General features: G+C 51.4%; 1 protein-coding gene across 4 annotated transcripts in view; it reads right to left on the bottom strand.

Annotated features, from left to right (window-relative positions):
- Nucleotides 1-3,764, bottom strand: part of SLC22A4 (solute carrier family 22 member 4) — a 41,279-nt gene extending 37,515 nt beyond the window's left edge. For 2 of the 4 annotated variants that reach the window (XM_064595880.1, XM_064595882.1), the window contains exon 1: nucleotides 2,717-3,756. In XM_064595880.1, the coding sequence (XP_064451950.1) occupies nucleotides 2,717-3,171 (455 nt within the window). In that variant the 5' untranslated portion in view covers nucleotides 3,172-3,756. Of the gene's footprint in view, nucleotides 1-2,716 lie in introns of all 4 variants that reach the window. The other 2 variants (XM_064595881.1, XM_045892350.3) reach the window with 2 other exon arrangements.
- Nucleotides 3,765-16,311: the final 12,547 nt, after the last annotated feature.

The following is a 16,311-nucleotide window of genomic DNA, read 5'->3' as shown; positions in this document are numbered from 1 at the left end:
CTTATTTCACTTAGCATAATGTCCTCAAAGTTCATCTGTATTGTAGCATGTGTCAGAATTTCCTTCCTTTTTAAGGCTGAATAATATTCCATTGTATCTATATGTCACACTTTCTTTATCCATTAATCCATTGATGGACATTTGGGATGCTTTTACCTTTTGGCTGTTGTGTATGATGTTGCTATGAACATAAGTGTACAAATATTTCTTTGAGACCCTGCTTTCAATTCTTGTGTATCTATGCCCATAAGTGATATTGCTGGATTCAATGGCAATTCTATTTTTAATTTTTTAAGGAACTGCCATACTGTTTTTCACAGTGGCTCCACCTTTTTACATTCCTACTAACAGTGCACAGAGGGATTCCCATTTCTCCACCTCCTTGCCAACACTTGTTATTTTCTGTATTTTTCTTATAGCAGTCATCCTAATGGATATGAGGTGATATCTCATTGTGGTTTTGATTTACATTTTCTTAATGATTAGTAATGTTGAGCCTGTTTTCATACACTTGTATCCCCACTTACAGTTAAGGAAACTGAGGCTTTGAGCAGTGATGTAACCTGCTGAAGTGAGCCAAGTGGCTGGGGGTGGGGTCAGAACTCGCCCTCCAGGCTGACTCCAGAACTTCTCCTTGGGCCACCATCTCTTTGGGGAGAGCCACCTCCCCCTACTCACCCTTGTGCTTCTCTCCTCCTTCCTCCCAACACCAGCACCCATTTGTCTTACTTTACTCCACAACCCAAAAAAGAAGCAAGGAAAGGAAAGGCTGCTGAAAAAAGCAAACCCTTTTGCATGAGTGTGAGCATGTGATGATGTGAGTCCCCAGAGGTGCCCACAGGATGCTATGAGCAGGGCACAACAGGGGGAGGTATGGCCTTGGAGGCCAACAGCTACCCACTCTTCACCCTGAGGTGAATGACACCAGCAAGGAAGGGAAAAGAGACAGGTCAAACCAGTTGTCGGGGGTCACTGTGCCTACTGGGGCCAGCTCCAGTTCAAGCTCTGATGATACTTCCAGGAACTGAGTTGGAGGGAACTGATCCCCACTATTAGATGCCCCAGGAACAGGCTATGGGCAAGGGATGGGCACACACCAGGAGCCCCAGCTAAGGGATCAATGCCAGAGAATCACAGTCAACTCAGTGCCCAAGGAAGGTGTGGTGCCAATGCTGGGGGGATCCAGAGGTGGTCCACAGGCTGAGACCACTCTTCACGGGCTGACCACTCACCACCCCTAGCTGGCCACCAGGCTCTTGCCAAGGAAACTCCTGTGGATTCCTCACTGGTCTTGCTTTTCACAGCAGCTAGAGTAAGCCTCTGCCAAATATGGCCATGTTACCCCTTGCTTATAACCTTTATTATTTCCTTATTTCCTCACTGTCCTCAGAATGAAGTCAATTCCTCAACATTCCTACAATGCCCACTGTGAAATGATCTTTGTAGGCATTTCTAGCCACACCTGCCATTCCCTGAACACCAGCTACCTGGATCTATGGGATTTCCATCCACAGAATCTGCCATATTCTTTGCTTGGACAAGGCCTACTCATATTTCCAGACTCAGGTCAAATTTTATCACTTCTTCTTGGAGTATTTCCTCACCCTGTTATCCCTACAGAGAGGGTAATATATTGTCCCAGGTCACACAGCAAGCCAGCCAGAATTTGAATTCAGGCTCCAGAACTCTACTAGTAACCAGGGCTGATGTTAGCCCTCTCTGTAACATGGCAGTGTGCCCCATGGGCATCTGAGCTTTGAGAGCAGGCCCCAAACCTCAGATGTCTACAGCCTAGTGTCCAACACAAGGCCACTCGTGGTTTTGATGATTGCCACATCACGCTGAGGGAAGAGAATTAAGGACTAGCAGGGGTCACACTCAGGTTTTTCTTGGGAGGAAGATAGAGTGGGGGATGGGCCAGAAGCTGGGAGATCCTACCTGCCTAACCTACAGCAGAAAACTAGTCTAGGTATACCCTCCTCAGATGGACCTAACATCTCATGGCCCTTACCAGATGCAAAGCAAGAAGTATAGGGGACGAAGTATGTGTGTAGCCTGACTCCTGAAACTTAGAAAATCTGCCACTGAACCACTTAGGATCCTGAGGAGCTAATGGCATAAGCTGGAACCCCTGTCCACCACTGAATCCTATGCTCAAAGGGGTCTGTGTGAGTTGGTCTCTTCATCAGTACATTGGGGCCAGGGCTATGGCTTCTATGGTCCCCTGCACCCAGTCAGCATCAGGAGGCCTTCTGCTCCTTTTCAGAGAAATTGGAGCCTCAAGACAGGACCCCAAGCCTCACGAAAAGGTGGATGGCAGAGCAGTAGACCCCCTGCTGCTTCAGAAGTCTGTGGCCAGGGAACAGGTCAGACCTGCCCATGGCCCACGGGGCAGCAAGGCTCTTCCCTGTGTCTGCACTTGGGCTCAGCAGAGATCCCCACACGCCTCCTCCGGCGGGTGGCAGGAACTTGACTCAGACTGTTCCTCTGAGCAGCCTGGGACGGGCCTCTTGGGAAACAATTTCATGTGTTGTGAAACTCGTAAAGGAAAAGACAGTTGTTAACAACAGTCCCTGCTCCATGCCCTCGATACTAGGCAGAACCCATCACGAATAAGCCTCACAGAAGTCCTGCTCTCTTGGGTGGCCCACGCGTGTTAGACGCGCAACCCAAGTTGCTGGCCGCTCGGGTTTGACGCGGGGCGCGGAACGCTCACCCAGGGACCGCCAGGGCGCCTCGAGGGGTCTGGAGCAGATGGAGGGTCATTCCCACACCCACCTCGGTCACGATGGTGGACAGGTAGATGTCCCGGCTGAACTCCCAGCCGTCCACGCAGCCCTCCTGCTCCAGCTGCTCCAGGTCCACATCGCGCCCCGGCTCCAGCCCGAGCGCCGAGAAGTTGGCGATCGCCGCGAGCCGGTAGCGCCGGCAGCTGTGAGGCACCTCGCGGCCGTCCTGCAGCCGCAGCGGGATACTGTGGTTGCGCCACGCGCCGCTCAGGTTCGCCGTGTCCGGCACCCGGCAGCGGTGCTCCGGGGTGGCGGCCAGGAACACGACTGACATTCCATTGAAGCCGTTGGGGATGATGCTGGCGCTGAGCAGGAAGAAGATGAGGCGCTGGAAGGGCCCCCACTCGCCCAGGAACGTGGTCACCTCGTCGTAGTCCCGCATGCTACTCACCGCTGCTCGGCGGCTGCAACACCGGGGACTGAGAGCGGTACCCGGCCAGAGTCGCGTGGTCGAGGGCGTTCCCCGAAGGCGTCAGAACGTCCTCGGCGGCCAGGCAGCTTGCGCGAAACTGGGGCGCACGGCCGGGTAAGCGTTCCCGGAAAGCAGGCTGTGGGCGTTGGAACGCTCCCGGGAGCGGGTCGCAAAGGGGGAAGCCACAGGAGGCCCTCGGGACCGCACCCCTATCCCGGCTGGGGCGGGGAAGGGAGGAGGGGAGGGCGGCCGCGCGGCCGGGATGCGGCTCCCGGCCGGCTCCGCCCCGTGCTCCGCCCCCTGCCCCCGCGACCCCGCGGCAGAGCCTTCCCCGGCCCCGGTGTCGCCCGCCCGCGGGAGGGAAAGCTCCGCTCCCGCGCACTCCGCGTCGCCCGCGACTCCAAACGCTGGGCTCCCAGCCGGAAGCCGCGGTGTTGGGTCCCACAGGGGAGAGCGCCGCCCCAGGCCTCGCCCGCGACAGGGGTCTCTCCCCGGCCCTCCCAATCCCGAGTCCGAGTTCAGGCGGCCCCGGGCGGAGCGCCGGCGTGCGAGTCCGTGGAGTCGGTGCTCTGGGGAAGCCTCTGCGGGCGCAGGGGTGACGGCAGGGCGACGTCTGCGCTGACACGCGAGTGGCTGGCACCGGGCGCCAGGGCGCTCACTGCCCACCCGTCCCAGGAGGGCTGGACTCAGTCACCAGCCGGCGCCGCTCGGGAAGCGTCTTCGGGGCAGCCCGGAGCCTCACCTGTAGAAGAGGGGGGATGAACAAGGTCACGCTGCGTCAGTGATAGGCTCTGACGAAGGGAGGTGGGGGGCAGGGGCCACCGGGTCGTCCCAGGATCCCGCTGCGGCCTCTACAGAAGACTTCCACACGGAGCCTGGCCCTTTGTGAGAGCACAGTCATGGAGGCGCTCCTGTCACCACTTCCAGGGTCTGATTTGGATCCCTTCATTCTCATCATGCCCCAGGGTTCTTTACTGGGACTGACCGCCAGAGCCTTCTTGGACTGGAAGGCCTCTGGGTTGCAAAAGGCACCCCCCCCCCCACTCTGGGAACTGGGGGAGGGAGGAGGAGAAGGTCTAGTTCGGCCAGATCTGGCGGGGAAACCAGAGCAGGGACCACAGACTGCTCAGTGCCCAGTCGTAGGGCCCTCTGCTGTTGCGTGAGCTAGCTGGAGACTGCGGTCTGAGTGCTGGAGTTCATGAGGCAATCAGATGAGATTGACAGGTGTTTGTGTACAGGAGATTGACAGGAGATTGTGTACCCCCACCACTGCCTTCTCCAGGCCCCTGCTAAGAGGCTGAGGGACATTTCTGCCTCGGTTTTCTTTCGTAGTTTGCAGTCTGACCCCTCCTCTTAAGCTGGCTTCTCACTCCCTTGGAACCTCTTCCCTTTTCTGTGATAAGACCATATGTCCTTCTGTGCCAGGACAGGTCTGATTTATGCCTGTTAGTCCTGTGAAATTATTAATAGCACATCTCTTTACTTTCAAAAGTATCCTTGGGGCGCCTGGGTGCCACAGTTGGTTGCGTAGACAACTCTTGATTTCAGCTCAGGTCATGATCTCAGGGTGGTGGGATCGCACTAGGACACCCCCACCCCCGGGGGCTTCACATTCAGTGGGGAGTTTGCTTTGGAATTCTCTCTCCCTCTGCCTCTTCCCCATCCCCAACCCCCCCCAATAAAAAAATAAATCTTACCAAAAAAGTATCCTTTAAACAATATTTTATGTAGTCATTGTCTTACTTAGCTTGACTTTCATCTTTCCCTTTTCCACCAATAGAAAAGCAAAGCCTGAGAGAAAAACTTATGTGGAGATAGCTAATTTTGAGTAGTGATCCCAGGAAAAGGAGTGAGAGGCTAGGAAGAATGAACAGGGGAGAAGGTAAGGGCAGCAAAGACTGTGTAACTGAGCAGGTTATTGGCACCTGGGTCCGTGATTATGCTATGCTGAAATATATTGGATCCTAAAACCAAAGGAAAAACTTAATAATATCGATCCTATCTTTACTTAAAATTCTGATATTGTTGATCATGGATTTTTATATGGACCTATGGATTTTCAGGACCCTGAAATCATGACCTGAGCTGAAGGCAGACGTTTAACCGACTGAGCCACCCAGGTGCCCCTAGAGATACTTTTTTTCTTTTCTTTTTTTTTTTTTTTTTTTAAAGATTTTATTTATTTATCTGAGACAGAGAGAATGAGAGAGACAGAGAAAACATGAGAGGGGGGAGGGTCAGAGGGAGAAGCAGGCTCCCTGCCGAGCAGGGAGCCCGATGCGGGACTCGATCCCGGGACTCCAGGATCATGACCTGAGCCGAAGGCAGTCGCTTAACCAACTGAGCCACCCAGGCGCCCCGAGATACTTTTTTTCTTTCTTTCTTTCTTTTTTTTTATCACAACTAAGGAAAAGTGTTACTGGGATCCAGTAGGTAGAGGCAAGAGATGCTGCTAAACATCCTAAAATGTAGGACAGTCCCTCAAAACAAACAACAATTATCTGGCCCAAAATAGTGCCAAAGTCGAGAAACCCCAATTATGGCACATAGAATGTATAGTGATTATAAGGATCATGGAGTTGAAAGGCTTTTGCTAATGCTTTAGAGCCTTGAAAAAAGAAAATGATAGGCCCAGGGTGCCCGGGTGGCTCAGTTGGTTAAGTGACCCACTCTTGGCTTCAGCTCAGGTCATAATCTCAGGGTCGTGGGATCACGACCTCAGGATTCTTTCTCTCCTTCTCTCTCTGCCCCTTCCCCTGCTCTCCCTCTCTCTCTCTCTCACATGCATTTTCTCTCTCTCTCTCTCAAATAAATAAATAAATAAATAAATAAAAGCTTAAAAAAAAAAAAACAACAAAGAAAATGATAGGCCTGGGTCAGCCATCTATAAACTCAAGGCACACTATATAAGCCAGGAAACCTCCATGGCAGCTCTTAAAGAGACCCTCATTTCCTGCAGCCTCAGGGAAGATGGTGCTGGAAATCAAACCCAGGATTTAACTGATTTAATTGAAAGAGTAGGACAGCTTCATAAAAAGGCTGCATGCACAGCTTTTTTTTTTTTAAGAGAGAGAGCTTGAGAGCATGTCAGTGTGTACCTGCTCATGAGCCAGGAGGGCGGGAGGGGCAGAGGGAAAGGGAGAGGGAGAATCTTAAGCAGGCTCCACACCAGATGAGGAGCCCGGTGTGGGGTTCGCTGGATCTCATGACCCTGAGATAACGACCTGAGCAGAAATCAAGAGTTGGTTGCTTAACCAACTGAGCCACCCAGGCGCCGCTGCATGCACGGCTCTGATAGGTGTTCTATGACAAAGTCATAGCCCTAAAAGGAAATGCATAGAATCCTGAAAGGTGGAACAGAAACGTTTGGTAAATTAATGTGAGAATTTTGAATTCCTGGATTCCCTAAACTTTCAGTGCAGCAGCAGCAGCTCTCTTCTCCTTCCTGAATGAGAGCAACCTCTCCTTGATAGGAATCCCTCCTCAAGACTCCTCTAGAGGCAAGGGGCTCCTAAGATGATGCTTATCTTCCTCAAGATCCTCCCCTGCCCACCCCCCACCACTGCCTCCAGACCAACAACTAGGGGGAAGTCTCAGCAGAGCCTAGGTGGGGAAATACAGACCCTGATCCACAAGGAAATGGCATACTCATTAGGGGGAAAAAACAAAAAAACCCAAAAAAACAGGCCCTATGTTTTGGTGGGAACAGGGGTAACATGTGGGACTTTATTAACCTTGGAGTACTCTGTTGTAATGCTGGGTTTAACATCAAAGCAAGGATACAGAAAAACATATCCATTTGCTTCTGAGATGGCTCTTTGAAACTTGGACACAGTTATGTTGTCCAAGCTGGAGATGCCAAAACTTTCTTAACAGAGTACAAAAGGAGTCAGAAGGCTCAGGGAGGGGAGAGTGTTAGATTGTATTTATCATGCAAGACCAGAGAACCTATCACCAGATTGCATTCCCAAGGCAAGTCCTGAGGACACTCTCTTCTCTATGGCAATACAAAATGCACAGGTGAGGATTCCTAGTGTCAGTGAGGATAAGATTCTAGAATAGCAGAGGCTGGATGGTGACACAATCAACAGAGGCAGGCTGGAGGTCATGACAAGACTGAAGTAGCAACCAGCATGCTTATGCTGGTTGCAGCCATGTGGTGATGGCTAATCGACTATGGTGTTCCTAGGAGTTAAGTAAATGGGCAGATGACCAGATGTTACTTGACTTGTATAACAACCTCACCTCCAAAATAAGAGCTAGTAAGCAGAAGGCTGATGGACGCTGCCACAATGGGAAATAATATTTTCTCATTAATTTCACAGATCTAGGCCAGTTCACAGGCTCAGAGCCTATTGATTGAAAAGGAAGCCAAGTCTCTTTAAGGAAAAAACCACCTATACTGCCAAAAGTATATATGATAATTATTTCTCTAATCTCTTCCCACAAGGAATCTGTGGCTATCTTAGTCTGCTCAAGCTGCCATAACAAAATACCACAGACTGGCAGACTTAAACAACAGAAATTTATTGCCCATGGTTCTGGAGGCTGGAAAGTCCAAGATCAAGGTGCTGGCAGATTCAGTTTCTCATGAGAGTCTTCTTCCCGGCTTGTAGATGGCCACCTTCTTACAAGCTCCCTGGTGTGTATTTTTCTAAAGGCACTAATCCCATCATAAGGGCCCCACTCTCATGATCTCATCTAAACATAATTAGTCCCCAAAGGCCCCATCTTCAAATATGGTTGAGGGTTAGGGCTTTCAGTATGAATTTAGGGGAGACACAGTTCAGTCCATAGCAATGATCTTTTACCAGAGCAACTCTGGCCTGGGAAAAGGGAAAGTCCTAGACCTTTCAAGGGCTGTTGGATTCAGAGTATGAGCTAGCCTTGATCCCAGGGGTTGGGAAACACCATCATGGTCCCCCAGTTAGATTGGAGGCTCATGAAAGCCAGGTGGTAAATGGAGTTCTTATTCAAACAGGTCTAATGGATGTAAAGATCCATACTGTAGTGGTCCCTAAGTGTATTCCCGGTCCCTAAGTGCACAGCTGGGATAGCTAGGCTTAGCAGTTGGCCAGACCCTAATATTTACTCTCTGCCCTATTAAATAAGAGCCATTATGGTAGGTAGGGACAAATAGAAGCCTCTAACATGCCCACATTTTTGACCAATTTATTAAATCAGAAGTAATACCACATCCTGGGAGGAATTACAAAATTAGCAGCAATATTGTGGATTTTCTCTTCAAAATCCTTCAGTAAAGAGAATCAAAAGCTATTTGCTTTTCTGTGGGATGGATAGCAGTACATATTCACTTTCTTTTTTTTAAGATTTTATTTATTTATTTGAGAGAGAGAGGGAGAGAGCACAAGCAGGGGGAGTAGCAGAGGCAGAGGAAGAAGCAGACTCCCCCTCAATGCGGGGCTCGATCCCAGGACCCTGGGATCATGACCTGAGCTGAAGGCAGATGCTTAACTGACTGAGCCGCCCAGGCGCCCCCATATTCACTTTCTTGCCCCTGGGCTATGTCAATTCTCCTATTCTCTGTCACAATATAGTACTTAGTGACTTTGGCTACCTTGACATTCCCTAAAACATCATGATAGGCACTGTATTGATGACATAATGCTAATATGACTTAATGAGCAAGAATAGACAAGTACTCTAGATGTCCTAGTAAGACACACACATGCCAGAATATGGGGAATAAAAAGTATGAAGATTTGGGGCCTTCCATACTGGTGACATTTTCCTTTACCTTTTTGTTCTGGAATGAGTTAAATGTATGTAAAAATGGACAAACTAGAAAATGTACCCTTAGACCCACCATCATGGCCGATCTTACTTCATCTATATCCTCACTTGCTTCATCCATCCTATGTTATTTTGAAGCAAATTGGTAAAGTTATTAGAGAACCGGTAGTACGGAGTATGCCTGGTGATCCCCTGTAAGGTAAAGTCAAGTTGCTACACCCTGTACCCTTTACCAGTAATAAAGACACAGTGCTTCGTGAGAATACTACTCTGACCCATTTATTGGGTGCCTTGGAAGGCTCCCAGTTGTGAGTGAAGCCCAGAGTCAGAGAGAGCTCTACAGTGTGTCCAACTATAGTACAAGGTTCCCTGCCCCTTGGTCCATATGACCCAGCAAAATCAATGGTGCTAGAGGTCTTCGTGGTGATAAGAATGCTGGGTAGTCTCTGATAAACTGTAATAAAAGAATTTCAGTACAGATCTCTAGAGTTCCAGAGCAAGGTCATGTTTTCTATAGCAGAGAGCTATTTGTCTTTTGAAAAGCAGCTATTTGGGGGCACCTGGGTGGCTCAGTTGGCTAAACGTCTGCCTTTGGCTCAGGTCATGATCTCCTTGGATGGAGCCCCTCACTGGGCTCCCTGCTCATTGGGGAGTCTTCTTCTCCTTCTCCCTCTGCCTCTCTCTCTGCTTGTGCTCTCTCTCGATCTGTCTCTGTCTGTCTCTCTCAAATAAATAAATAAATAAAATCTTTTTTAAAAATATCTCTAGGCATCAGTAAATGTCCACTGAGGCGGGGGGTTTATATCACCCCTGGTTCAAAAACACTGATGCAAGCCAATGTTCCACTTTCTACTTGTGTCTCTTTCTCATCTTGCATGGATGGGAGTTTCGCCACCCAGTGCCAGGCATCATTACCAGCCTACTTACTAACAGTAAGTTTGAAAGGAGAGTGTTCCAACTGTAGAATCCCTCCCTTCTAAGTCTGCCTTCCACCTGGAAATGGACCTAAGGGAACAGGAGTAAGGGACTGCAGAGAGTGAAACAGAGAAGAAAAGCTACTCCAAGGGCATAGCATAGGGTTGTTCACGGTTGTGGGAGACTGGAGGATGGTATCTCAGAAGTGTCCATCTTGGGTTTGCAAGTAGGCAGGCCTATTTATCCATAGGTTTCTATCCCTCATTGGCTCAGGGGTGCCGCTTTGGGTGTTAACTCCCCCACACTTTCAGATGGCACATGTGTGAGTGTTGAGCCGGTTTCTGTATGCGTTCTAGGCCTCAGTGTCAGAGACGTCCAGGAGCAGCAAGTGGGAAGTGAGCCACGCACTGAGATTGGGCCAGGTCCGACACAGCGGCTGCAGTAAGCAGGAGGCCTGGAGGGTCTGAAGCAGCGAGGAGGAGGTGCCATATTCAGTCATCCTAGTCGTATATGACCGGGGAGGACGCAGTCTGTGCGGCCTTCCACCGGGTGCTTCTCAGGAGCATGAGGGAAGTGGGCCCCTGGCAGCCTCGCTAATAAGGTGAACTCCCTCTTCTGCTCATTCTGGCCAAGAGGGTCTGCAGGCAACAAATGTGGCTCCGTGGGCCACCTCTGGGCCCCCGAACAATCCGATCCAGCTCACTTGCCCATGTGAGCACTAAACCAGGAGTGGAGGAAGGCAGAGGGATGAGGCTGGAAATGTTGGCAGAGGATATCCTGTGCTTGACCTTAAACATTCTTGTTACTTGGTGTTAGATTTAATTTTGAGGCCAAGGAGAGTCCGAGCAAAACCTATTGAGACTTGTGTTTTAGAAAGTTCCCTCTGGTGGCCAAATTGAGAATGCAGGGAAGGGAGCTAGGGCGGAAGCAGGGACACCAGGGAGACTGTTGTAGGTGTCAGAGAGGGCGATGGTGGTGGTGGCCAAGCAAGAGATGGATTCTGGAACTCTTAAGGAGGTGGCAGGACAGGTGTTGATGACCCGCTGGATGTGGGCATAAGGGAGGGAGAGGAGGCAGGGAAGATGTCTGATTTGGGTATTGTCTTTGTCTAAGATGGAAGCATAGGAGTAAAAGTAGGTTTGAGAGAAGATGGTGAGCTGGGTTTGGGATGCTTTGAGTTTGAGGTGTCTTTGGGACACCCAGGTAGACATGCACAATCAGTCAGAGGTCTGGGCTGGAGATACAGATTTGGAAGTGTTCATGATGGCAGGGAGTGGAGCCAGTCAGGGTGCCTGGCCACAAGCAGACTCAGAGAATTGATGGGAAAGCTGGACAGCTTGCAGGGATAAGCAGAAATCTGCCATGGAGGCGGCTCTGGGTGCTGGGAAGTAAACAAACCTAAGTGGAGTCCAAGCAGGACAGTCGCTTTCAGATCGAGCCTAGCGAAAGAACTCCACCTTGCCTGGGCTAGGGTGTCCTTTGTTCTCTGTCCTCCCAGACCAAATGCAGTGGATGAGGTGGGACTACAAAAGGATGGCAGGGGCAATTTGGAAGGGGTCTAGCTATTACATGGCCCAAACAACCCAAGCCATTCTAGAGAATGAACTTCTGGAGAGGACGGGAAGAGTTGGGCTGGAGTTTTGAGGTAGCGGGTGCCTCAGGGACAGGCAGGAGAGGGGCAGGAACATGGGATGAGAAAGCACGGCCTGAAGGACTGAGGGGCAAGAGACTGCTCCCACCCAGGAACCTCTCTGTGGGTGATGAGGGAGGCTCCAGTGGTCAGAGCAAGGGCCCTGGAAGCTGGAGGGGGCCATTCCCAGCTCTATCTCAGTAGCGCCAGGAACCATTGAGAAGCTGGTGAGCAGCCAACAGCTGTTTAGCAGGAATCGTGACCTGACCCCAGAAACAGGCCTGGGGGTGGGTTCATGCATGCCACAATTTATGATGAGATGTTGTGGACACCAGCCTCGTCTATACGCAGACCCAAAGCTTTGGGGGTCACCTTGGTTCAGCCCAGCTTCTACCATCCCATGCCCCATGGAGGGTTGAAAGCTCAGCCCTGTGTGAGGAGAGGATGAGTCCGACGCCTGCACTCTGGCCTCTTCTGGAGACTTTGCCAAGCAGAGACAGATTAGCACCCTTCAGAAGTGACCTAGTCAGAGTCACCAGATCATCAGTAGGGCAGGCAATGTTCTCCAGGGAAGACGCGTACTTGTGGTTGCCCTAGGTGCCCTTGTCATCAAGATGAGCTAGCCAGTATGTGACACTGGCAAGCGTCTCAACATTTCTGAGCTCATCCATGAAATGTGGATAATAATTTCCTTTTGGGTTGATGTGAGTAAGGATTAAAGAGTAGTATCAGTTTACCAAGGACTCGGGGATGAAGGCCTGGGACACATCAGCTCTTGTGAGAGTTATTATCCAGCACACATTTCTTTCTCTAAGTCTGTGGCTGTGCTCTGGCTGCCCATGAAAACGTGCCCTTAGGCCAAGAATGCCCTGGACAGCAGCTGAGTGTTGTTCTACTGCTGCCTTTCTTGGTGAAGATGTGTGTGGGGAGCAGTGCGTCAGCCTCTGGGCTTGGCTACCAGCTCCGACTGGGGAGACAGACCCCCCTCACAGGGCTGGTCAGTCAGGTTTCTGAGCTTGCGTGGCTAAAGCTGGCCCCAGACCCCACAGGAACAGGTGAGGCTTCTGGCAGGCTCTCCTGGGATTTCGGGCCTCTGCCTTCAACCACAAGTGGTTGCAAGTCATTTGTTAGATAGGAGCAAAGAAGAAATTTGATTTCTGTGGGGACTCAAATAGAGTTTCCCACTTGTGGTAGAGGCGGCATGGGAGGACAGCCCTTGCTTGTTAGAGGGACCCCTTTATGACCCTCAATCCTTTTTAGACTTCTACTTCCGGTCAGGGGTGCTGAGGAATATTTGTATGGAAAAATACTGAATGTTATGTGGGAAAATGATAAATGAGGAAATTATCTGGAGTTGTGAAGACAAGTCAGGGGCTGTCTGGGGCCCAATGGCAAGAAGCTGTTAGCCTGGGTAAGAGCGAGCAGTCCAAGATGGAGCTGGAGTGCAGGTAAGCTAGGCAGGGAGAGCCAGAGGCCAAGGAGGTGGTAAGGCGCTCCCCAGGCGGGCAGAGGGACCCTGGGCTCACAGCCTAGTCATCTGGGCATCACAGTACAGATCATAACATCCCCCAACTCAGTTGTTCATTGGCTATGAGCTTAGTGCCAGACCATTGTGCCCTCTGGAGTGGCTCGGTCCTTGGCCTGGAAGGGAGGGCTGGCATGAAGTGACCTCCTGCCCTCACCCTTTTCTTTGAATCTCAAGGACAAAGGTGGGGCAGACAAAGCTTGTGACACAGAGAACTAAAAGGAAGAACTCCATTTTCATTTCAAGCTCCTTGGAGGGTCCAGGAAGGCTGCAGGAGTCTGGAGGAGAGCTTGATGAATTAAACTTACAGGTCAGCATGACTGCAGTCAAGGCATGAGGCAGGGCTGTCAGCAGGGATCAGCAGGGGCTGCTTGTGGGCTGGGATTGGGAGTTTAGGCTTTGTCCTAAGACCAATGGAGAGCTCTGGAAGCTTTAATAGACAGGAGTGACATAATCAGAATGGCATTTTAAAAAGCTCCCTTGGCCGTTGTGTGGAGAAAGGATTGAGTGGCCAGACAGAAGATAGAAAGGTCAAGCAGGAGGCTGTTACAGCACCCAGGCAAGAGAATGTGGGGGCCTGGATCGGGGCTGGAGCTATGGAGGCAGAGGGAAATGGGCTAGTTAGGGATGAATTAGGGATGAATGCAGTCATGCCTACTAACTGGTCTCCCTGCTTCCACCTTTGCCCCTTACAGTCTTGTCTTCATAGAGCAGCCAGAATGATCCTGGTTAAAACATAAAAGTCCAGGTCAGGCCACTCCTCTGGCTTCTCACCTCAGAGTAAGAGCCAAAGTCCTTCCTGTAGCTTACAGGGCCAACAGAGTCAGCTTGACTGCCCCCACATCTCTCTGGCCTTATCTATTGCTCCTAAGCATTTCACTTACACTACTCCAGCCATTTCTTCACTGTTCTTAGAACATGGCAAGCACACGCCTCCTCCCCGTGCCCTACACAGCACCTTTGTAGTTCTTGCTCCCACTGCCTGCAATGCAATTTCCCTAGATACTCACACAGATGCTCCCTTATCAGCTCAGGTCTTTGCTTAAATGTCACCTTAAGTGAGATCTTTCTCAATTCCCTTTTCAATTCCCTATGTTCCTGGAACATAGTAGATTCTTAGCAAATAATTAGTTGAATGAATGAGTTGGGGTTGAGGATGCCAGAGGTAGGCTGAGGATATATGAGGGATATAGTTGCCCTCTGGGCCTTACCTCCCCAGCGGGCTTAGGAAGTACGCCAGCAAAAACCAGTACAGCAAGGTGAGGAGGAAGATGATGGGAGACAGGGAGGCCGTGTGTATGTGTGTGTGTGTGTAGGGGAAGAGGTGCGTGGTGCTGCCCCTAGTGGCCTAGGGTCTGGGTAGAACAGACATAGGTCTGGGCCAGGCTCTGACAAAGGAGATAATAGGTTGTGCCCAGAAGCATGGGGTAGGAGTGGAAGGGGTGGGGTAGAGGGCACGTGGATGGGAATTACTCTGCCTGGGGATGTGTGGGCCAAAGCTTTGTTCTAAGGGAGGGGACGATGGGGGCAGTGGAGTTGGGCCTTGAAGAGTGAGTAGGAGTTTGCTGGATGGATAAGAAAGAATAAAGGCATTTTGAGTTTGAGAGAACATCTGAGAGGTATACAAAGACAGGATGGTAAGGTGTAGCAGAGGAAGTGAGACCAAGCAGTCAGCAGCATGAGTCAGAGAGGCTTGAAATGCTAGGCCTACAACTGATAGATCAGGGACTCCATCCTGAGGGCTCTGGGGGCATTGAAGGGATCCATGGAACAAGGGAGTGGGAGAATGCTCCAGCTGCCCTGAAATAGACCCCAGAAATGGTTGGGAGGCAGAACCCCAGACACAGTGGTGGGTAGGATGTGATGGCTGGGGTGAGGGTGCAGATGATAGCCAAATCTCTGGTTTGCAGGCCTCTGAGGTAAGGACCTGAGAGAGGGGCAGGTTTGGGATCAGTAATAAGCGCTGGGTCCGGGCCAGGTGGGCTGGGGCCCTCAGAATTGGGGATCCTGGACCTGTGTCTCCTCCTGAGAGTCGGCCGCCCTGTCTCAGAACTGGGACCCTGGGTCACAGAAACCTTGTCACGCAGTCACTCGCTGCGCATCCCGGGATTAAGGCTAGCACAGGTAGCTGGTGGATCTACAGCGGCGGGTGGGAGTGGGGAGCCGAGTCTGCGAGTTTGAGCCTGGCCGAGCGGTGGGGGTCCGTCCCCGTGGCTCGGGTATTTATTTTTCCGCCTACTCCTGCGCCTACTGGCTTCCCCGGCTGCCCGTCATCCCTTCTGCGCCCGCCTAGGACGGGGTGGGGCCCGGACCGTGTCCGCGGGGCGAGGCGGGTGGGAAGGAAAGGGCAGAGGCCTCCACCGGCCCCACCCGACTCCCGAGCGGCTTTAGGGGGCGAGAGGGAGAGGGTGCGCGCGTGCGTGCGTGCGTGTGTCCGTGTGTGCGTGTGTGTGTGCATGCGCGCGCGCGGCACCGCAGCCCGGACACCCGGTCCGCTCCAGACCCCGCCTCCCGGCTCGCCGTCTGACCCCTCGCGGAGCAGAAGGAGACACGCGCGCGGCGGGGCACGAGGTCGTCCGCAGGACCCGGGCCCAGGACTCCAGCCCTCTCTCTCCTCGCCTCACTTCTCAGGGGGCACCTGCCCGCCGCCCGGGCCTGGGCGCCCTCAGGGAGGGGAGGCGGCGGCGGGAGGAGCCTTTGGAAGGCGCCTCTCGGAACGACTTAAAGCAGGAACACGATGTCTACGAGAAGCAAGCAGAAATAAGCGCTGGGTCCGGGCCAGGTGGGCTGGGGCCCTCAGAATTGGGGATCCTGGACCTGTGTCTTCCTTACGAGATTATGTACACAACCCCTGAAAAAATGCAGACTAAGCACGGATCACAGTATTCTTCAGGACAGGGCAGTTCTTACCAAGGGAGTGTGTAGAGACAGGGTCACAGTTCAAAAAGGTTGGTTTGTTTGTTTGTTTTTCCAGAGCTTGACATGACTGAGTCTAAATCTTGACAGTTGGAAATGTACAAGAACAGCCTTGACAAGTTAGTAAATGAGGAACAAGAAGGAGAGGTTGGCATATTAAACTCTACAACAGTAGTAATTAAATCAATGCGATCGTGTCAGTGGAATCGAGTCCAGGAACAGAGACTCTTAAAAAATATGAGAAGGTCCTAACACTAAGAAGTTAAATAAGCCTTGGAAAATGAGTGAAGGGTTTAGGGCAATTCACGCAAGAAGAACTCTTGGAGGGAGAAGACCATCCTGTTCCCCACTGTTCAGTCAGTGCCCAAGA

Source organism: Mirounga angustirostris, unplaced genomic scaffold, assembly GCF_029215605.1.
Source record: "Mirounga angustirostris isolate CCGP_5_RB_7025 unplaced genomic scaffold, mMirAng1.0.hap1 SCAF_7, whole genome shotgun sequence".
In the NCBI taxonomy this organism is placed as follows: Eukaryota; Metazoa; Chordata; class Mammalia; order Carnivora; family Phocidae; genus Mirounga; species Mirounga angustirostris.
Note: the sequence above shows the minus strand (reverse complement) of the source record. Positions and strands in the feature narration are given on the sequence as shown.